This window comes from Mus caroli, chromosome 2 (genome assembly GCF_900094665.2).
Source record: "Mus caroli chromosome 2, CAROLI_EIJ_v1.1, whole genome shotgun sequence".
Taxonomy (NCBI): Eukaryota; Metazoa; Chordata; class Mammalia; order Rodentia; family Muridae; genus Mus; species Mus caroli.
This window is the reverse complement of record NC_034571.1, coordinates 100,147,405-100,169,914: the sequence shown is the minus strand read 5'-3', so window position 1 is coordinate 100,169,914 and position 22,510 is coordinate 100,147,405. Positions and strand designations below refer to the sequence as shown.

At 43.5% G+C, this 22,510-nt stretch overlaps 1 protein-coding gene across 4 annotated transcripts in view; it reads right to left on the bottom strand.

Annotated features, from left to right (window-relative positions):
• The window catches only part of Mpped2 (metallophosphoesterase domain containing 2), a 176,376-nt gene extending 161,853 nt beyond the window's left edge, over window positions 1–14,523 (bottom strand). Inside the window, exons 1-2 of one of the 4 annotated variants that reach the window (XM_021156097.2) lie at window positions 13,888–14,523; window positions 8,040–8,287 (exon numbers count right to left, since the gene is read on the bottom strand). In XM_021156097.2, the coding sequence (XP_021011756.1) occupies window positions 8,040–8,167 (128 nt within the window). In that variant the 5' untranslated portion in view covers window positions 8,168–8,287; window positions 13,888–14,523. Of the gene's footprint in view, window positions 1–8,039; window positions 8,288–12,023; window positions 12,129–13,887 lie in introns of those variants that run through there. The other 3 variants (XM_029474225.1, XM_021156098.2, XM_029474224.1) reach the window with 3 other exon arrangements.
• Between the last annotated feature and the right edge of the window lie 7,987 nt (window positions 14,524–22,510).

Sequence of the window (22,510 nt, the reverse complement as noted above, 5' to 3'; positions counted from 1 at the left end):
AGAGAGAGAGAGAGAGAGAGAGAGAGAGGGAGAGGGAGAGAGAGAGGGAGAGAGAGACTGTCTATCATGAAGGGGCTGTCCTGTGGGCGTCCAGGTATCAGGACCTGTCTATCAGTCAGTCAGAGATACAAGGCAAGCCTATCACAAAACAAAGCCAGACTAACAAAGTCAGGGCTTAGGAGATGGTTCAGAGACAAAGAATTGCCTCATAAGCACAATCCCTAGAGTCCAGGTAAAAATGACAGGCATGGGATTCATGCTTGTAATCCCAGCACTGGGGAGGCGGAGACTATAGGATTCGCAGTGCTCACTAGCCAATCAGGTAAGCTAACTGGTGAACAACAGGTCAATAAGTGGCCTGTGTCAAAGGAGGCAGACACTGTCCTGAGGAGGAACCACAGTTCTTTCTGGCTTATGCTCTCTGCCTGCCTGCCTGCCTGCCTGCCTGTCTGCTCCCCTCCTCTCTCTCCCCCATCTCAGACACACACACACAAATAAAACAATCCAGACCTAACCTCAGATATGATCTGTTTTTATTTGTTTTAATTATATTCCCTCTTTGATAGCCCAGTAGCCAAAGAAAGGCAAAGCATTCCGCCCTGTTATACAATCTTACACTGGAGGTTCTAAAGAAGAAACCCTTGCTTTGGGTGTTTTGTCCCTTTATTGCTTGGACGCAAATAAAGAGATCTGCAAAACAGGGGGGAAGTTAGCTCAAAAAAGCCGTCCAACTGTCAGAGATCACAAGATGACACCCTGAGGGTGTGTATAGAAAAACAACTTATGTTTAAGAGAGAGAGAGAGAGAGAGCCACTCTTTTTTTGTGTGAGTGTAAACTAAAAAAGGTCCATTCAGTATCTACAAGGCAAACTTCAGACTGAAAATACTTTTGTAAATTATGGTCATGCTAACATGCAGGCCAATGATAAATCTGTACTAAGAAAGAGAATGTGCTTTTCTGAGAGAAGGGTATGTTGAGATTTTTACACTGTTAACACAGTCTAGTCCAGCAGTAAAAAACAAATATCTGCCCTTATTAGAGAGTTTACTGAAGCCCAGGCGTTAATTTGTTCACTGGTACTACTTCTCCCCTGTGTGAGAGTTCAGGATCACGTCTCTTTTCCCACACAGCATCTCCACAACGTCCCACTCATATTCTTTCCCCACAGAAATTCACTAACAAGGTGGGATTTATGTTCTTAATTTCAAATAGAGCCAAGGGGGGTGGGGAGATCTGAAGTAAGAAACAGAAATTCTAGGGGAAAAAAAAAGAGGATGTTCCAGGCCACGTAGCCTGGTAGCTAGTGAGCAGATCAGAGATCAAAGAGCGTTTGCTCCCTGAAGATCTCAGAGTTAGTGACCCCAGTAGGACCTGGACCCAAGTTCCCTGAAACACTGCCTGTGTGTATGACAGCCAGCTGCTGATTGATGCTGTACTCTCTGCTGCCTTCTCAAAACGGGGCTTAAGACACTTCTTGAAATTTCTCCTCACTGAGTGAGTGAGATGGCTCACTGAGGGGGAGGCAATGTCTGCCTTGTCACCAAAACCTAACAACAGCAGCCCAACCCACAGAACCCACAGAACCAAGCAGGATGTGTAAGCCCAACAGACAGGAAAATTTCTCAGAAGCTCATGGGCCATGAAGCCTAGAGTATTGAATGGAACAAGAGAGACCTTGTCTTAATGAGGTAGTGAAAGAACACGATCTCTCAGAAGTTATCCTCTGACCTCACACACACATGTACCTTGGTGTACGAGAACACGTGCATGCACACCCACCACGCACACACACACACACACACACACACACACACACACACACACAAATAAAATAACATTTTAAACATCTGTTTGTCGATAGGACCAGCAAGGAGACAGTATGACTGGCCTCATTTTCATCCTCTCATACAGGAGCAAGCTGAACAGCTTTTGGTTTACTCCTTGACTGCACTATAAACTAGAGGAGAGTGTCACCCCAGGAAGCTGAGACCCAAAAAAGGGAGAAGATAAGGAGAGTAGCAAGTTTTTTCCTTGTGTGGCTTAGAGATGACTTATCATTCTTTTGAAAAATTAGCAGAAAAGTACCATATGCTCTTACAAAATTAATTCCACTATCAAGAAGCATATAAAACATAAAGGTCACCACTCAACAAATGACACCAAGTGGTTAACTAAGGGATCATCAGTAAAACCGGTGTTTGTCCTTCCTGCCCTCTTATGTACAGATTCATAAGCAAGTATCATTTTTATATAATCATATTAGCTACTTTTTTTGTTCTCGCAACCAAATACTAGACTCTCTGAAGAGTCAAGATTTGTTCTGTTTGATGAGATTCATTCAACTCTGATGGGGAAGGCTTGATTGTAGGATCCACCCTTTGTTTGGGGATCAGGAAGCAAAGAAAAGTTCAAACTGGACTGAGCGAGAAATCTCAAGGCCCATCCTCCGGTGATGAACTTGCTTCCACAAGGCCCCACATCCCATAGGCTCCACAACCCTGAAAGAGGGCCATGCACAACAGCCAAGTCTTCATACGGGTGCTCGTGACGGGCACGTCACAGTCACCCCTCACTTGCTTTCCTTCCTGAACGGTGCATACCTAACCCAATCCTGAAATGAAGGCCTTTCCTACCACATTCTCCAACAGGGAAGAAAGAAAACCTCAGATCAAATGGAACACCTATAGAAACTGCATGAATCTGTCATGAGATGCAAGCTTATTCAGGCTTACTCACAAGATTACTTTCCGATTTTTCAGTGCCCAAACAGCACAGATAAATGCCACCCAAGGCAACAGTGCCACAGAACAACATTGGACCTGTCGTGTCTTATAGAGCCAAGCAGTTCAGAAGCATCTTAGCCCTGTGGCCGCCATCAGTACACAGAGGCACAGTTGCTATCATATCTGTGTATCAAGCACTGCCTTTTGGTTCTGTATGATCTGAAGGGTGCTGGTGGTAACCACAGAGACGGGTAATGAAAGGTTCATTTAGGCTTAACAAGCATTATGGTGTTAAGCCCACTTCATAGATGATAAGATTGAGACCCCAAATTTTTCCGACAAGCCCAATTACACATTCTCAGCTGTCATTTCCTTCTTCTGCTGAAAAAGCCTGTGACAATTCTGCTAAACACTTGATTGTTTTAAACACAGAGTAGGGGAACCAGAGACACTGTCAGGAGCACAGAAGTCAGACAGGACCCAAGACCTTTGTGGTCTTCACTGAACAGCCATGTGTATAGGATTTCTACCCATTTGGGATTGCTACTTTCATGGTGTAACTGAAGGTATAGAGACCTTCCTGGCTGTTCATGATCATGACAGACACGAAACCACCTGCTGATTCTACCCCAAATTCCACCAGGAAAAAACTTCCACAGTGCCCTCGAGTAGCGCCTTGCAGAAGACACCAACAAATAATGGAGGTTTTGAAATAAGAAACCTGGGATCAGTGAGACACTCACTCACGGTAATAGTTAGCACTGAATATACAGTGAGTACTGCTCAGAATCTCTCTTTAATTTCACAACATTTACCAACCTTATCTTACAGATGAAAAGGGGAAATGAGATTCCATTGGTGACAGCCACCTCTACGTGATGACACTTTCTAAAAGTCTTGTAAAAAGCCAGGGAGGGAAAAAGATCCTGGGGCCACAGTAACTTAAGGTATGGACAAGGGAAAGTGCCAAAATCGGAGACAAGAGTTGAATTCGAAATTCCTATAGGCAACCCTCAAAACAAAACAAAACAAAACAAAACAAAACAGAAGATAAATTCAGCTCAGTAGTGTGACCAGCCATCCTGACTTGCAAGGAAGAGAAGGGCTTCTCACAAAGTCAAATTTCCAGCGTTAACACCATTAGAGCTGGACACCTTATCAACACAGTTATAGGGTGCGCAATTAGGCCTCCCATCATTAAAAACACACAAAGTCTTTATGGCACTTTCAGACCTAAAATGGTCCTTTGAATGCCTTCTCTAATCATCATTAAAAATACTAAATAACTGTCTGAACTTCTGTTCAAGGAAGATGAAGGGCTTGGGGCAGATGAAGACCTACTCATTGTTAAATTTCAGCCATCCGTCTATCAGAATAATCAAGAGTGAGGGAGAAAGAAAGGACTCATATTCTAGGCTACATTTTGGTCTACTAACTCCAGCTGTGCTTTGATTTTCTTTTCTAAAGTCAGATAGGATTACTTTTTAAAAAAAATAAAAAAGAAAACCCTACGTCAGAAGGAAATTCAAAGCGATGGTTCTTAGAAAGTCTGGTAGCAATCTTGTTAGAGTTTATAGATACAGACTAAACCCAAACCTCTTTAAACGGGGTGAGAACCCAGTTCTAAAGGAGGGACGCTTCATAATGATGGTGGCTGCCTCGTGCTGATTTTTGTCCCTCACAGTGACACCTTGCAAAAAAGCTTATTTTAATTTCAGTCTTCATAAGTCACAGTTGAAAACAATACCAGTCATTTGGTGCAATTATTTGCCTCTGAATAAGCTGATGTCTGGGGAAGGGAAGTTGATCAGAAGGGAGATCTAGACAGGAGCTAGTCACAAAGTTGAGCTGAGGCTAACCACATTAAGTGGGAAATGAAAATCCCTTATTAAGGTGAGACAATGCCTGCTGCTAACACTGGGCCATACGAAGGAATACCAAGGGCACTGGTATCTGCCAGGGGTCTCCACAGACCTCAGATGAGAGTGGAAAAGGAAAGGGAGTAGTTGAAGGACCCAGAGCTAAGCAAATATGTGAAGGCTTCAAGTAGGAAAGGCAAGAGTGCTCTAGGAGTGAGCCAAACTCTGCCACGACATGTTGGAATTTTTCCAAAAATCAGGAGAAATTTTAGGTTCAATATCTCCTCAATACTTTCCAGTCACTTCCTGTGTCTATTTAGACAAAGGGTCATTTTTTTTTCATGCACCCAAAATAGAACATGATTGCAGTCAAGGAAGATGCCCAAGTGCCTACAACCTACCAGGGCTGTCATGAGCTAGGCCATCAACGTGCAAAGCAACAACAGGCCCTTAGCTGAACAGGTAAAGGATGACGTATGGAGAGACCGTCACACTCCCAAAATAACCCCGGTTTCTCCTATCAATACATAATTAAAGAGTTTGAATCAGTCAGTACCTCAGGCAGACAGTTAGACAGAAGACAGACAGATGGAGATAGATGATTGACAGAAAAGTAGTAATAGTTAATATAGAAAGAAAAATAATATAGATAGAAAATACTAACATATGGTAAACAGATAAAATAAGAAATAGCTATTGAGCCGGGCGTGGTGGCGCACGCCTTTAATCCCAGCACTCGGAAGGCAGAGGCAGGCGGATTTCTGAGTTCAAGGCCAGCCTGGTCTACAAAGTGAGTGCCAGGACAGCCAGGGCTACACAGAGAAACCCTGTCTCGAAAANAAAAAAAAAAAAAAAAAAAGCTATTGATGAATAAACATAATAAAATAATTACAATTTTATATAAATATGTAGATGTATGAGTATATATCGATTAATAATAAATTTAAAAATTAATTAAATAATAAAAATAAGTAGATAAAATATAATAGATGATAGTTGGGTAGGTAGATGATAGGAAAGTAAAAATGAATGATTGATGCTAGACACAGAGAGCAAAAGATAATAATAGATGGAAAACAGACAAATAATAATAGAGGTCTTAGAAATAAAAGACAAGTATCTAGGGTGTCATATGGAACAGATGCAACTGTCCCATATTGGGAAAGAAGTAACAAGACAGAGGACAAGAGGCTTCCTGTGAGTGCAGGAAACTAAACTAACAAACGCTAAACAGAGCAGAAAGGTGTCACCACTGCAAGAAACAGCTAACTCAAAGGCAGAGACCGGAGGGCCCAAGGTGCTTTCAGGTGAGAAGAAGCCAAGGGTGATGAAAAGGAAAGGTCACACTGAAGCCACTGGGGAGGAGCCCTGTGTTTCCAGACTGGAGTCCAGTGACAGGCTCCACAGCTGTCTAGATTGCCATGACAAACCTCTTTTTTTGTTGTTGTTCTTGGGAGTTTTGGGGTTTTGTCCCCCTCCTGAGAAACAGAGAGACAGAGATACATATATAGAGACAGACAGACAGACACACACACACACACACACACAGAGAGAGAGAGAGAGAGAGAGAGAGAGAGAGAGAGAGAGAGAGATCTAAGATCAGCTCTAAGTTGATTTAAAAGCTATCTGTGGAAGTCATTCACAGTTCACCAGTGGACTCCTGTGGTCAAGAGCAAATGAGAGGATGTCTACGGAGCTGAGCAATGGCTGAGCCTTCCACTCATTTCCCAAAGAATCTGGACAGAGCAGCATTCACTCTGCCTCACACGAAACAGGATCCACGGAGTTCTTTGAGATTCTTTAGTACAAATATCAGCCTCCCAAAGCAAGTCAAAGGGGTCCTCGACTACGCCATAACAAATTCTCTAACACATTTGAAGAAAGGGGAATAAAAGGAAACAAAAAGAGGACTACTTAAGACAAATACATGTTTATTGTGCAGTAAAACTTCCATCTCAACCAAGAGCAAACACATCACCTACAGACCTCTGTCTAACTCTCTGTCAGCAGTCCCTCACAATCACGAGCAGATTCTCATACAGCCAGCAAGAAGATCTTAGAAACCAACCATTTGCAAAGATGTTTTTGTTCTTTTTGTTTTTGTTTTTTTGTTGATATTTTTGTGGTGGTGATGGTGGTGGTGATGGTGGTGGTGGTGGTGGTGGTGGTGGTGGTTGGTTTTAGTTTTTCTTCCCCTCAAGCCTACTGTTTTGATTTTCCCACTTTGCACAAACCTCATCATAGTTACTTTAAGTGGCTTCCCATAACTCATTTATAAAACACCACCCTGCTATTTACACTAATAGCCAAACAATCAAAGAAAACACCAATCCATTTGGTTAAGGTTTCTGAATTGAAAAGGGTGTGTGTGTGTGTGTGTGTGTGTGTGTGTGTGTGTATGTATGTTTAGGTGGTGGGGGTTACTGTTTTCTAAAAATGCCCACATAGAACAATTACTGGAAGAAAGAACCTGTGACTTGTGTGTGCCCAGAGTTCAGTTTTGCCAGGAGTGAAATCAGCCAACAAAATCCTAACCACCTTTCGCTCTTGACTACACAATAGTATTCAAAGAGATTCAGTCCTGCCATGAAAGACTCGTATTAGACAGTGGAAGGGGGCTCTTAAATAATGGGCACCAGGCCTTGAATAAACAAGAGACACAGTGACCTTCTGTCCCCTTCCATCGACAGCCTGGCACTTCTGCTGCAGAGGACCAAACAAAAGTTGGTGTATGTGTGCTCCAGTGTCCTTGCTTCTGAGTTGCTCCTATACATTTATTTTCCTTAAATAGCTTAAGGCCCGATATGTACTCCATAGTGTCAGGGAGTGAAAGAAAAGTAAAATTCCCGAGACCCACTGTTCCACTCTCCCTTAACCCTTTGTTCCCCGAATTGTTCAAGTCTTCATAATGCAGCCGTGTTTCCCAACAGGCGAGACAATGGATTCAGCAGTAGCTGGACAATTAGTTCCAATGAAGCCTATTTCTGAAGCTGAATATGAAGCCTTAGTGGAACCAAGGGTGGAAGAAACTGTTGGAGAAATTTTATAGAAATGTTTCATCATGGAAGTGAACAGTACCTGGTGAAGCAAACTGAACTAAGAGTGAGGTTTCACTGCCAAAATTCATAGTGTGGCATTAGGAAAACACCTGAACGCTCCCTTCTTAGCTACGAAACGTGGGCAGCTTATCATAATCCATCAGAGACTCTGAAGACCTAATGTCCTTTGGTGATCGGCTGTGCTGTTAAAACTGTGCAAGCAAAGGGTATCTCCTGGCCTGTCTGCGAAACTGCAGATACCCATCTGTTTTGGAAATCACTGACTTCCACTCCTCCCTAGCAGAAGGTGGAAGGGAGAGTTTGCTTTCAGTTTGTTTTTTCTTTTCTTGACTGCTATTTTTCTTTTCTTTTGGACATTCATGAGGAATACTTACATATGTACATGAGGAATACTTACATATGTACATGTGGCGGCTGGAATCTGCTCTGGTTGATGTTGTAGTGTGTGAATGCCTGGGTGGGGTTTGAGCTATACTCATCCACCGTTATGGTAACTTTGCCTTGAGAAGGAATCCCATGTGCCATCCTTCCTCCCTACAGGCATGAGCAATTCACAACTCTCCGGAGCAAAAGCTGGAAGCGGGCATGATGTGTTTCAGCCAACCTCTGAATCCAAGGGTCTACTCATCAATACCACTGTGAGTTCTAGAAGAAAAAAAAAAAAAACCATACATATGTGTATGTGTGTATATAAATTAAAAAAAAAAAAAGAACAATGAGTAAGACGATTCTAAAACAGACTGAGTTTGGAATCTATATACGAAATTGGCTCAGGAAAAAAAATCTGAATTAATATTATTTCCTCGTGGACATAACTGTTGCCTACTCTTTCCTGCATGTCCCTCAGAGTGGACGTCACACCCTATATGGTATCACTAGATGCTAGTAAGTCGTCTCAATGGAGTTCAAACTAAGAATCCCTCTCTAATTATAATTATGGCACTTAACGTGAATTGCAGAAGGACCAAATCCACAGTTGCCATGGTGTCTAGCTATAAATGGTTTGTGCTTGAAGACTCTTCCAAGCCCTCCCTGCTAATTGAAATATTTGGTTCTTACAAAATTGGTATCACATTATACAATCTCTTGCAATCTTGATGCTTGGATGATCCACAGGACATCATAACAAATACAAGCTTAAGGGTCTGTAACACATAACTGAGGATAACTATAAAATGGACAAGATGCATATGTTCCACATGAGTTTGTCTTGAAGGCACATTCTTAATACACAGTGCCTAGTTTACATACAAACTTCTCCCTGGCCAGGAACTTAACGGAAAAGCAAGTACTTCTTACTAAGTAAGCGTGGTGCTCTGTCTTTCAATACTTAGTCACTCAACAGCAAGCCAGATGAGCACATGACTGCTCAGTCACTTCTAACCATGACTTCCCTCTTCCCCACCTAAGGGAGCATTGAGGGAGGGCAGCCATCACATCTGAGCCCTCATTCTTTTTTTTTTTTTTTTTTTTTTTNACTCACTTTGTAGACCAGGCTGGCCTCGAACTCAGAAATCCGCCTGCCTCTGCCTCCCAAGTGCTGGGATTAAAGGCGTGCGCCACCACGCCCGGCCTGAGCCCTCATTCTTGGTGCTGTTATTCTTACTAGCTGGTCACATTTCCCCAAGAAATTTCCAGCAATTCTCGTTCTTTTTATAAGTGTCAATGTATTGGTTGCCATGTGAAGTACAGAAATGAAAATGTCTGTTCTTATGGCAGATAATCGAAGATGGAGGGACGCAAGCCCTTGCATGGAAGCTGTTGCAATTGATGAGCAATTGGAAGAAGCAGGAGGCACCACACACTCCTTGGCTAACTAACCCTTGGCTAACCTGCATTTTTCTCAAAACAATGTATCAGAATTCATTTGCCATGTATACCATTAAGCTCCAGACATCTTAGCTGTTATCTCAAAAAAAAATAGAATAATAAGATTAGATTGAAATTTAGCATGAAACACCTTAAAATAGCTAACAAAAGCAGATAGACAGTCTGTCATAATAGGCCATTTATTTTATTATTTTGCAACCCAGGGCTCCTGTAGCCCTCCATATGCTAACTGGGCTAAGAACACAACAGTGAAGCAAGCTAGGTTATACCCACCTGGCCTCTGTTCCCATAGCCCAGAGAGGGCTGGGATTCTGACTCTTTTAACACAATGTTGCCTTGGGTTCCCTTGCTGCTGTTTCCTGCCTTCAGGGAGGTATGACTCCCTTGAGCACTAGTTGATAGACAATCTGGCCAGTAGGATTAGCTAAATCAAATCTTGCCCTGCTCCTCCCATGTAAGATAATCTGTAAAGAACTGCTTACGAATCATAATGTAGCAGTTTTCATACTAAGTTTGCAGCTGTTTCCTTCATTTCCTACACAATTATATTTTACTGTTATTTTGCATAACAGTAAAACACAACACCTGCTTCAAATTGCAGTCCTGTTCTGAGTGCTGTAATTCTCTTTTGAGACACAAAGTACCGAGACACAACTGAAGCACGGAGCTGCGTAATTGCGTGGTACTGAAAAGTAAACAGAAATGAAGACATCTTCCTGTTACAGAAATGACTGTCATTAAAAAGAATGTTAGCCATCAAAGCGCAGAGGGGGGAAAATAGGCATTTTCAGAATACAAGAACTTAGTGTTTGCATAAATTAGGGAGTGGTATAAAAATTACTTGGCGATTCTTATTTTCCTTCCATCAATGTCTATTGTGTGAGATACAGAACATTTCAGAAGCAACAGAAAACCAAATTCATGTCTAGACCAATGTGACCTCAGAGTAAGTTTCTGTACCCCTTGCCAGAAAGAATTTAAATGTTGGGAAGAAAACTTACTAATTAAACTAAAAGAGTGTAGGCCAGAAATAAAATAGTCATATTGAGTATTTACAGTGCCTTGAAGTGGCTAGAGGGACACCCTCTTAAGCCGTCTCGATTGAAGCCAAAAAGAAGCAGAACTTAGATGCCGGATTCCCACTTCTAAGTAGTCCAGGCTATCCTGAAGTCACCCTATAGATTTTCATTTTCTGTCAGGAAACACCAACCTACCTCTGTGCTACTCTGCCCCAGCAAGGTAAACTATCTCTCTCCACTAGCAAGCCCAGACCCCTGTGATTCTGAAGGGCTAAATGGGTGGCTAGCACCTCATTTGAATTCATCTTTGCCTTGTTCCCTTTCAAATGTTTTATCGAAACAGTGCACCTGCCGGGTCTATCTTCTTTAATCTGGAGTCCTTTGAAGGAAATGTCAGACCGAGGCAGAGAGCTTCAAAACTTTCATAGCACCTCTACAGACAAGTCAAGAAAAGGCTTATTTTTTAAAATGCTATGTTCAATTCCATCCATGTACCAAAATGAACATATCTTAAGACTGGTGTGTGTGTGTGTGTGTGTGGGTGCACCCGCGTGTGTGTGATTGGGAGGACAAGGGATAGAGGAATGATCTCCGTGACAAAGCCATGAGCTAAACCACATCACTTTAATGAGATATGGAGGAAAGCTTGAAAAATGGAAAGACTCCACCTTAACCTACGAAGATGCTGCACCACCCTGCTTCAAATATTCAGGCTATAACCACCCCCTCCCAACTACATCTTCTTCTCACAACAATTAAAGGGAGAAGCCTTCTTCTTTTAATTTTATACTTCAATGCATTTTATCCACAAACAAAGGCACCCAGTACAAGATGCCAAAATGCCTAAAGAAAAATCTAAACAGGACTGTCACTGCCAAGCATTCACGCTGGTGTTAGAGTTTCTGTTTAAAAAAAAAAAAAAAAAAAAAAAAAAAAAAAAAAACCACGTGAGCACATTGAGCATTTCCTAGACAGCAGTCACTTCTGTCCCTTAAGCTGCAGGACTGGAAATTTTCTTTTCCAGGAACCCACTTGGAAAACCTCTTAAAGTCTGCTGGCAAGGAGGGGATTAAACACTGAAGACTTAAATAACTGTCTCCACCTCCTAGACACCAGAAGTCCGATTTACCTCAACTTTCAAAGCAACCATTTCTGACTTCTGTACTCGCGCGCTGCCTACACCAAGCCCAGGAGAAATGAGCCCTGGATTTCGCTTTCCTTGTTTAAATAATGGTGCTCATTTGAGTTAGGAAGATAGCCACCTCACTTACTGGATGGAGGGACTTTGGAGTTCGCTCCTGATCCAACCCCGCCAAATTTCATTCTCTCCTCCCTCTGTCTCGCGGATCGAGAACCTTAACTCACGCCCCTACTCTTTTATGCCCATTTCCAGTTACTCATCTCCGCATGCGGGAGCGATGCCCACACGCTGTCCAAACCGTGGCTGCACCACTTCTTTATTTTTCTGGAGATGCTAAAAAAGTTCCACGTGCCTCTGTCCACTAAGCTCCCTCCCTTCCCTTCACACTTACACCTGAACTTGTCTCCAGCACTGCTGACACCCAGCTGGCACATTCTTTCGGAGAGGGAGGGCACGACTTTTCTCCTGAGCCTCTGACAAAGCGTGGGGTCTATATATGGTGGGGCGAGGGGGGACGCAGAATTCTCTACTTTGGATTGGTTTGTTTGTTTTAAATCTAGGGTGGGCAGATGGGGTGGGGGGCTGCAGCTACTACAGACACACACACACACGCACGCACGCGCGCGCGCGCGCACACACACACACACACACACACACACACACATGCCCTGCTCTGTCAACAGCTCTCGTTGCCTGGTCCTGGCCACAACTCCCTCCTCTTTCCGTAGACGCTGAGTACCCGCTGGGCACCGCCACTGCCGGCGGTGGAGGCAGCACGAAGGACAGTAGACTCTCTCCCCCAGGGTCGGTTAAGCATTTTCCCCCACCTTCCTCTCTCCCAGCGGGACACCGACTGAAGACCGCTGTAGAAAACGGGCTCTGACGTCGCTGCCATCCTCGGTGGGGCATCTTAACCCCAGGTCTGGGACGGAAGCCTCCGAAGCGCACTGGCATCTCCGAGCATACAGACCGGAGCCCGAGTCCGCACCCTAAGCAGCCGCCTCTTTGCTCTGAGTCCCGGAGCTGCCAGGCGCCTCCCGGGAACAGTTGGGAAGGGAAGAGATCCAGCCAGCCATTGGGCTGGAGGAGAATGTGGAGGCCACCGCCTTGCCCCCTCTTTGGAAGTCTTTCCTTTCCAGTTAAAGTTGTGTGTTTTTTCCCAGCCTGACCTGTTAGTGTCTTTACCATCACAAATCAATTACACATTTTTCATGACCCGCATTCACTCTTAATTCCGGGTGTGTTGGGGGGTGCGCTATAAATCAACCCCACTGCTCATCTTTCCGTGCTCTTTTCTTGCTGGGGGATTTCAATGCCCTCTCGAACCTCTAGGTAAAAAAAATGCTCCCTTCACCTCCTAGGCCGCAAAAGCCCGAAATTCAAAAGATTTTTAAAGAGAATCTTGCCACATGTAAATGTAAATAGGATTGGGGGGCAGAGGGGGAGATCCACACAACTACTGCTTAGGTAGAAAAGAAACTGGGCGGCTACGGTTACTTTTCCACGCTGCCGTACCCCGCCTCCCAGCCCTCTCGCTCGGCAGGCAGCGATCGCCGAGACCGGAGAGTAAGGTCCGGGCGCGGGGGCTGGCGGAGAGCTCCGCGCTGGAGCGCTGCGCGCGCGGGCGGCCGGAGCACAAAGCTGCACGGAGCCGTCCGGCCACTGCACCTGGCCCCGGGCCGCCGCGGGCGCACCGGGCTCGGGCCAACACAATGCACCCGGGCCTAGGCCGGGGCAGCTGCGGCGCACGACCCTGGGACTTTCTAGTAAACAGATCTCGGACTCCCGGGCCCCACCCCCATCCCTTGCCCCGGGGCTTTGCCGCAGGCTTTCGCGGACAACCCCCTCCCCCTGCCGCCACCACCTTCCAGAGAAACCCGGCGGAGGAGGGGGCAGGGAGGTGGGGACCCCGAGAGGTCGGTGGCCGAGGGCTGGGGGGAAGGGAGAACAGGGGGCGAGATGGGGAGTGGGAAGAAGGACAGCAACGTAAAGAAATTCGCTCTCGCTTGTTGAGGGGTTCGGGGGAAACAAATCTGCTCTCCCCGGGTCCTCGAGTGTTCAGTCGGCCAACCTCAGGGTCGGCGGGGCCGCCGCGCTCCGCAGCCCCCGCGCCCTCGCACGCGCCTCTGACAAGGCACCTCTCACCCGGGCTCCGCTTTGTGTGTGCATTTTTTTTTTCCCTTCCTCTCGCGCCCGGCACCGGCCGCCTCCTCCCCCCTCCCCCGCCCTCCGCCTCCCTTCCCCCGGCGGATTACCTTTCCCGGGCTGCGCTCCGGGTCCCCGGGATGCCTTCAGCGCCCGGTGTGCGGGCGAGCCATCGCCAAGCAACCCGAGCCGGCTCGGAGCAGCGCTGGGGGCGGCAGGGGCGAGGGGCGCGGGCGGGCCAGAACCTTCGACCCCGGAGGTCCCCGCCGCCGATCCAGGGCCTGGGAGGGCGGCACAGGGGCGCGGTGCGAGCGGGACGCGGGGTCGCTGCGTGGGGAGGTGGAGAGGACCGGAGCAGCCTCGATCTGGGAAGAGAAGGAGCGAGGGGGCGAGGAGAGGCAGCGAGGGCGCGGCGAGCGAAGGGAGCGCGAGCGGTGCAGTGACAGGGACTGCCACTGGGGTCAAAGGAGCACAGCTCCAGGAAGCAGGGCCGCCCAGGCGCCGCTTGCTGTGAGCTCCCCGCCGGGACCCCGCGCCCTGCACTCCCCTGCCTTAGTTCCGGCCCACTCGAACCCCCCACCCGCGCCCCGAGGCCGCGGGGTTTCCAGGAGAGGAGGGAGAGCGGAGGGCGAGGCCCGCAGGCTGCTGGTGCTCCCTGGGTCAAGCAGGCGGCAGGAAGCTGAGCTGCAAGTTCACCATCGTGTGTGATCAGCGTTAAAATGATAGGGGTCGGGGAGATGGGGGCGGGCCACTGAGCGCCAGGAAAATAAGGGAGCCCCCCAGATGGTCGTCTTCTGCAAAGAGAACACCAAGCCCCCGCCCCCCACTCATGAACCTGCCAGGCTCTGTCAGAGGTCCTGGCACCGCTCCAAAGCGCAGAACTCGCTGCAGGGGCAGGAGGAGCGACTGGGGCACTAAGATCTCACAAGAGGGGCGACCCGAGGGTCCCTCCACACTGCTGAACTGAGACTTTCCTATGGGGTATCAAGGCTTCCCTCTCCTAAACCCTCTCATAGCGCCAGACGCACACACACCCCACTTTGGCTCTGTAATGTTGATCCTGAGAAAGAAAAGGCCAACCCAGCTGGTGTTTTTTCACCTTCAAGAATTAAGACAGGTTCAGGATAAGAAGGTGAAGTCAGGCAAAGGCTTTAATTGTTTCCGCACCCACACTCCCGCGCCCCTTTGAATCACATTCTCCCTTTCCCAAAGACACGCTCTTCAAAAAAATAAAAAATAAATCGAAGTTACTCCAATTTTCTCTGCTACTTTGGAAACCTGGCGGGGAAGGGGAGCAAAACACTAGGAATTGTATGCAAAAGGGGGGCGGGGTAAGGATAGGAAAAGCCGCTGAAATGGTGGGACAGACGGCTTTTTAGAAAACTTGGTTGGCACGGCTGTCTGAAAGATGAGGTGGCCCTGTGATGTTATGCCACTGTCAGAGCCGAAGGATTTGGACGGCGACCAGATCTAATTCCTTTCTAGGAGTCAGATTCAAAAAAAAGAAAAAAGAAAGAAAAAAAAAAAGAAAGAAAATCTGCATTCTCGGAAGGGAACACCAATGTATGTGCACGAGAGTGAAACCTGTGCTTTGTATACTACATGGCAACTGACTAGACGTCCTGGCTGAAATTATATCCCCTAAAATTAAAAAGGAGCCATTTCAACCTGGTCTGTGGCCTCTGTGCTGAGACTAATTGGTTTCCAAGGTCTGGAAAGGAAGGGAGAGAGGCAGAAGGAGCCCCTTATTTAAAGGAAAAAAAAAAAAAAGATCAAACGGAATTCGCTTGAAAATATTTCCCTTTTACAATGGACTTTCCTGACACTTGAATTTTAAGTAGTCCATCTCTTCTGCTCAGGATGCAGAAATGAAGGGGAAATGGGCTTACTGATGTACTTTCATTGTATCGTGTGCCCAGAGTGTCAGTGCTTGCCTGATGTGCTGAGGGGAAAGGACAGTGCCTTCTCTGGCCAAGCACAAATCACAGCAAGTGACACTGACATTAAAGGATGCCAAAGATGAGGTGCAGGGGCAATTTCATATTTTGCTGTCTTTTGGTTTTCAGCCCAACCATGAACACTGACTAGAAACCTGTTCTTTTAAGAGAGTTAGCAATACACTCCTCTTCTGTAAACAGTTTGAATTTTAAGACTAATTAGACTGATTTGATCAGTCTACTATCACTGTGCACTGCCCCCCCCCTCCACACACACACACTGAATCGTTACTTGAAACAGTCATACTAGTTTGAACACGGTTTGAGATCTAAATATGGGTACACAGCCTGTAAATAACAATGTGCTCTGTTTTACAGGCACATTTTAAAGGATATTTAATGTGATTTAAAAAATCAAGTGTGTGGTTCTTTACAAAGTTGGTGGAAATTTGTATCATTTTATTGAGTAGGAGAAACTGAGGAAAATAATATTTAAAACAAATTTTCAATATAAGAAGACCACCAAACTTACTGGTTCCCTGCTTATAAATAATTAATTATCCAGCAACGACCAACTTGCAAGTGGGTTGATAAGTTTTATTTCCATTAGGCTGTTAAAGACAAACAAACAAACAAAAACAAAAAAGCTGGAGAAATGTAAATGAATTTAAGCAGTAAGTCAGGAACAAGAGGAAGTCACTTTTCAAATAATTCTCAGCATGTGGATTTGAACTTCCAAATTGAGATATTATCCTCAAGTAGAGGTACATACTCTAAAAGCTTCCTTTCAAAATGATCGGATGCAGACAGACCACATGCGTTTCCTGATACTCACTGTAAATCCCTGCAAACATCTCCTCAGAATGCATTTAGGGAAGAAAATGAGGGAGACTGGCAGAAGTTTGGAAGCAAACGATGCTTCCCCTATGCGTTCAGTGCTTTGTTGGAATTCACGCTCAGCCTCCTGTAAGAGAGACTCCTGGAACAGAGCACACTAAAGCCGAGGTCAGTCCTACAACTCTTTAAAGGAATACAGTCATTAACTTTCTTTGGATAATGAAATTATGTGCATCTCATGAAAAAAAACCACACACAGCTATGTATGTTCCTTTTGTCTTCAGCCTGTTCAAGTTTTTATAATTATTTTCCATCAAAATTTGAGGTATCACTAAAAAGGAGAGTGGCACTACCACTAAGATAAGATAAAAAATACTCAACAACAAACTACTTTTTAAACTCCTGGTCCTCACTTTTTAAAATAGTTTCATGTGTATTTATTGTACCTCCTGCTCAAGGTTGTCCATCTATGCTTTATATTCCTCTCTATCCCCCACACAAATGTACAGTGCACACATAGACACTTGGACGTGGTTGTTAAATGACCACATGAATCAACAGATGAAAACGCAAAGGACGGAGCGCATCAGTGAGAAAGTCAAATGAACAATGAAGAAAAATCCATGCCAGGTCTGCAAGAAAGGAAGTGACGTCATAAGGCTGGTGTTGGGTAAATCAGAACTTTCCATGTAGGTAAAATAGTTCAGCTTAAAGAGGTTTTTGTTCGTGTTTCTAGAAATTTAAGACTTTTTTACAAAATTATTTTCTCAGTGTTCAACCAGAAACTGAACACTGACTATACTGTGTCTGGCCCATTTGAAGGTTTTTCTCTTTGAATACAGTAATTCTGCAAAAGAAAAGAAAGCCGAGTAAATTGTTACCTAAATATTTGCAAAGACAGTTTGTCAAGACACGGTCTCAAAGGGGACCCATGTGATTAATCTGATCCTTGGATATGTCTTTTTTGTGTTACCTTCAAAATAAATGTAAGAATAATTTGGGGGTTCATTTCATTTAAAACTTCTTTTTGATTTACAAGGTATGTGACTGAGAACGATTTGCGACATTCTAGAACAGATGAAATTTTATGTCTTGAAAAGTTGTATAATCAGTATACTGGAAAAGGTAAATTTGATTTAGCTTTGCTAGTAGCAGAAATAGTGACAAGCAAGGGAGATGTGAAAATCGTAGAAATTTACAAAATATTAATTCTTACCATTTTAGTAAGTGATGTCTAGCATGTATCAGACACATTATATGTACTATTACAAATAGTGGATATATGTATTACGAATATAATTTAATAATATTATAATGAGCTTTTATGAGCATATAATGAGCTAGACAAATTTATTTTGTGGTGCTAAGGATTGAACCTGCAGCCTTACACATATGAGCTACAATCCAGCTGTATATAAACACTACACTAGGGGAAATTTTAAAAATGCTGAGCATTGGGATAATGTATTTTCAGTTTTAATATCCATTCTAACAGATTTGCATGAGTTTTGCTATCAGTTTTTATATACTATACTAAGCCTTTTGACATGCCATGTTCCCAGTTCTGAAAACGTTATAGAATTTGAAGCTACTTGGGAAAAGCATACATTCTCACAGAAGCAGAGCTAAAATATTCTTAAAAGATGAATAATGTGAAAAATCCATGTAATCTGAAAACAGTACCAATGTGCTTTTTTTTTCAAATGGATAATTCAATTTAACAAGGTAGCATAATTTTCCTTCTCAAAAAAAAAAAATGGGTAGATACAACTTCTAAAACTGAGTTCAGAGAACAGCAGAAACTAAAAAATTCCCCACTAGCATAATAATTCAATTTCACAATTGCTACATTTTTAAATTTTTTATTACATTTACTTATCTAGTATGTATGTGAGTGTGTAATGCCATGACACATGTGTGATCAGGGGATAACTTGCTGGGACCAGAGGATTGATCCAGGCGGTTAGGTTTGGTGACAAGCATCTTTCTCCACCAAGCTATTGTGCAGGACTATCAACTCATAGTTTGGAGGCCTTGCTCTGGACCCAACACAGTTCTTTTTCTAAATGTTTTAATGATTTATTTATACACCATATGAGTGCATATGGATGTTTTGTCTGCATGTCTGTCTGTAGGTCTCCTGCATAGAGTACACAGGAAGGATGGAATTGTGAATCAGATCCCTTGGAACTGGAGTCACAGACGGTTGTGAACTGCCAGGTGGGTGCTGGGAATCAAACTCGGGTTCTTTGCAAGAGCAATCAGTGCTCTTAACCACTGGGCCATCTCTCCAGTCCTAGACATAGTTCTTAACACTATGCTGATGATATGCTTGTGCCCAAAGTAGGGATGCTTTTCCTCACATTACAACAGTCCTTCGATATCCACAAGTAATTGCTTCCCAGCCCTCTCTGTCTCTTGAATATCATAATCTGAACATGCCAAAGTCCTTTATATGAAATGTCATAGTATTATCTGCATTACATGCACATCCTCTAGCATATTTATCTCTGGGTTACTTAAAATAACTAATACAATGCAAATGCTATGTAAATAGTTGTTAATACTGTTGGGGAACAATGACAAAAAGCATAGTGCATCTATAGTGTAGATGCAATATGCTTTTTGAATATTTATATCTCAAGTTGATTGAGCCTAAGTGTGCAGAACCCATGGATACCTGGGGCCAACTCCCTACAGTCTCATGGGGTGAGCGAAGGCTTCCTGTGGAAGAAAGGAGCATAAAGGTATTATCCCAGAAAAGATGCCAGGGTGCAGGGTGGCCAGGTACTGGGAGTGATGGGGGTTTTTTGTAGTGGGATAGGAATTTGGAACTGATAGAGCTGATGGCCAGACTGCAGGGCGAAGCTCAAGACAATTGAAGGTCATAGCTGAGCCCTTGTTCAAGATGTTTGACTTTATCCTGAGGGCAACCGGAAACTGTTTAAAGATCTTAAATAGAAGACCAGTGACATGATGACATTAGTGTTCTGTAAAGGTCATTCTTTCCCAGTGTGGAGAGTGGATTTCAGGAGGCTACAGGGAGCACAGTGAGGCCAACAGGGAGATTCTGAAGCCATTGTTTCAAAGGGGATGCCAACTTTCATAAGGATTATTATGAAGATGAGACATGGGAAGGCAGGAATGAATTCAAGAAATTTGAATGCATTTTAAATGATAATTTTTTTAAATGTTTACCAGAATCTTGACAATCAGGTTGCAGGCATGTGCCCCCAGCCACAGATGCAGATCTCTACTACCCAGTGACATCATCCTTAATCCCCTAATCCAGTCTCACCCCAGCCTTGCTGAGTCTTCTAGCCATCCCCCCTATATCATGCATGTGTCTTTTGGAATCCCATATCTTAGGAAGGATCCCAACGCTACATGCAGCAGTTGTATCAAATGCTGTTAGTGTCTCTGGGTCGAAGCTTGCAAAGCTTAAAGCATCCAGCAGCGTGCATTGATTTTTGATTGATGTTGTGGACTTGTTCTCTTTCCCTATGAATATAAAAGCAGGAGGCAAATGTAGTTCTGTTCTCCTTTCAAAACTTTTATAGGTAAAAGTTCCACATCTGATTTTATCAGAACCAATTCACCTATGTTTAGTATTGCACAGAAAATTCTAAAAGGGTTATTAACAAATAATTCTTTTATTTTTTTTTAAATTGGAATCTTCAAAGAGCTGCAGAGATGGCTGGCTCATCAGCTAAGAGTACATACTGCTCTTCCAGAGGACCTGAGTTCAGTTCCCATTGACCATGTCTTCCAAATACCTAGAGTTCCAACTCCAGAGGATCCTGTGCCCTCTTCTGGACTAGAAACTATAGGCACCTGCACATATATAGTGGGCATGCATGCATACACACTTACATACTTACACACACACACAGATTCACAAAGAAAAATAAAACTTCAGTGAAGAAGTTTTTAAAGAAACAGATTCACTTTCAGGGAGGCTGAAATATAGACAGATAACACTATTATTCTCTTGGTAATGGATGGTCCCATGTGAACCTTGTTAGTCTTGAAAAAATCTACTGTAAGAATAATAATCCAGTGGCTGGGCCCCTTGCTTCAAGCTGTCACTACACTCCTCCTCAGCAGCTCAGACTGCAAAGAGGAAATGAATGGAAATGAATAGAGACATTTAGGACCAAGGCAATGACAACTATATTTTCTTGGTGTTTGTGTGTTTTGAAACTTTCATTTGTATTTCTTTTGTCCTCCAGATTCCCCACAGTACTAGATAAACAAAGTGAGATTTCTACTTAAGACAGTGGTTGAAAAGCCAAGATCTTGGCCATGTGGCCTTACCAGCTGCATCAAATTAAAGGAACATTTACTAGAAAGTCGCTTTGTTTTGTCTTGTTTTAGGTAACAATACAGTACAACATTAAAATCCACATTCTGCACTTAGTACAGAAGGAACTTAAAACAACAACACAACTTTATTTTTCCTTTTTAAAGTACTTAATTACCTTGAGAAGGACTAGAAAATACAGATCAGAAAATAAGAGGACTAGATTAAAATTAATTCCATCACTCAGAAATATCTACTGTGAACATTTAGTTAAATAGATTTCCAGTCAAGTGTATTTTCCAAACTCAGCAGACAGCTGGGAATTGGGAAGGCAGAGCAGGGTTTGAACTTGTCTGTCCCTAGCACTGCCTCTCTAACTCAGGCAAGTGCCATAAGCCCTTTGTGCCTTGTTTTCTTCTTTGTGGAAAGGCCCTGCTCTGTAAAGTTACTATGAGGAATGAATGAATTGATACTTTTAAAAAACTTAGATAATGCCTGAAACATCCAACAATCATAGTTGTATAACCCACTTGAAAATCTTTCACTTAAAATTAATATGAAGGTATTATATATGGCTCAATGTAGAAGCACATTAAATACAACAATTAATCCCAATCCCTGTATAGCTTGTCTTCCCTCTGAGTTAATACTGTATGCATTTTCCCCATGTCATTAAGCATCTTAATAGACTAAAGATAAAAATAAAGATAGTACAATGCATGGTCTAAGTTCAGCATACTCAAGAGTCATATTCCATTCTGGGGCACTACATACATGATAGCCAAAGAGACTTTCTTGTGAGATTCCTTCTCCAGAATTCAGTAGTCTTCCGATAATCAAATCTCTGGAATTGATATTTGAAAGACCAAACATTTGCATTTACTTGTCAAGTTAGCACAAATTATACTAATTCCCTCACTTTTTGATTGTTCGTTTGTTCTTGATACATAGATGATATTTGCAAGAAGCAATTTAAAGAATTAATATTTTGCTGATTACCATTGGATCATCATTTTTGTTATATCCAGATTCAAAGACAAGAGAAGTATGTTCATTGAAAAGTGTCAATGAACTGAAACTGAATTTGTATCACTAATTTGTATCAGGGTTGGTGATATAACCCTGATCTGCAAACTCAGAGTCGCGATCAGCCCTAGTCTGTGTCAATCTTGTGAAAGCAGGAACTTCATTAGCAAAGGCAACAGCACAGGACAGGAAAGTTCCAGAATATAGGAGAGATCCTTTAGATCCTTTAGATCCCATTTTATGTGGTAAATTGTATGGCTGTTGCTTTTCCACAGCTGGGATATGAAGAATATGAAAGCATATATGGCCAAGGCTTAACTTATCATAATATTTGTGTATCAGAATTCCAGTCTGCAGTAAGCTAAACCTTCACCAAAGACACAGACTAATCTAGTTGAACAAATATCTGCTGCTTTGGCACCAAGGCTTTGGGTAGTCTGTGATTTCTAAACATTTTGTTTGGGAAAAGGTTAAGGGATTAAAGATTTTTTTAAAAGGTGGTAGAGGATTCCAAGTACATGATATAATATATATGGAAATATCACAAAGAAACTGTACATTTAATATATATTTTGAAAGGAAAGGAAAGGAAAGGAAAGGGAAGGGAAGGGAAGGGAAGGGAAGGGAAGG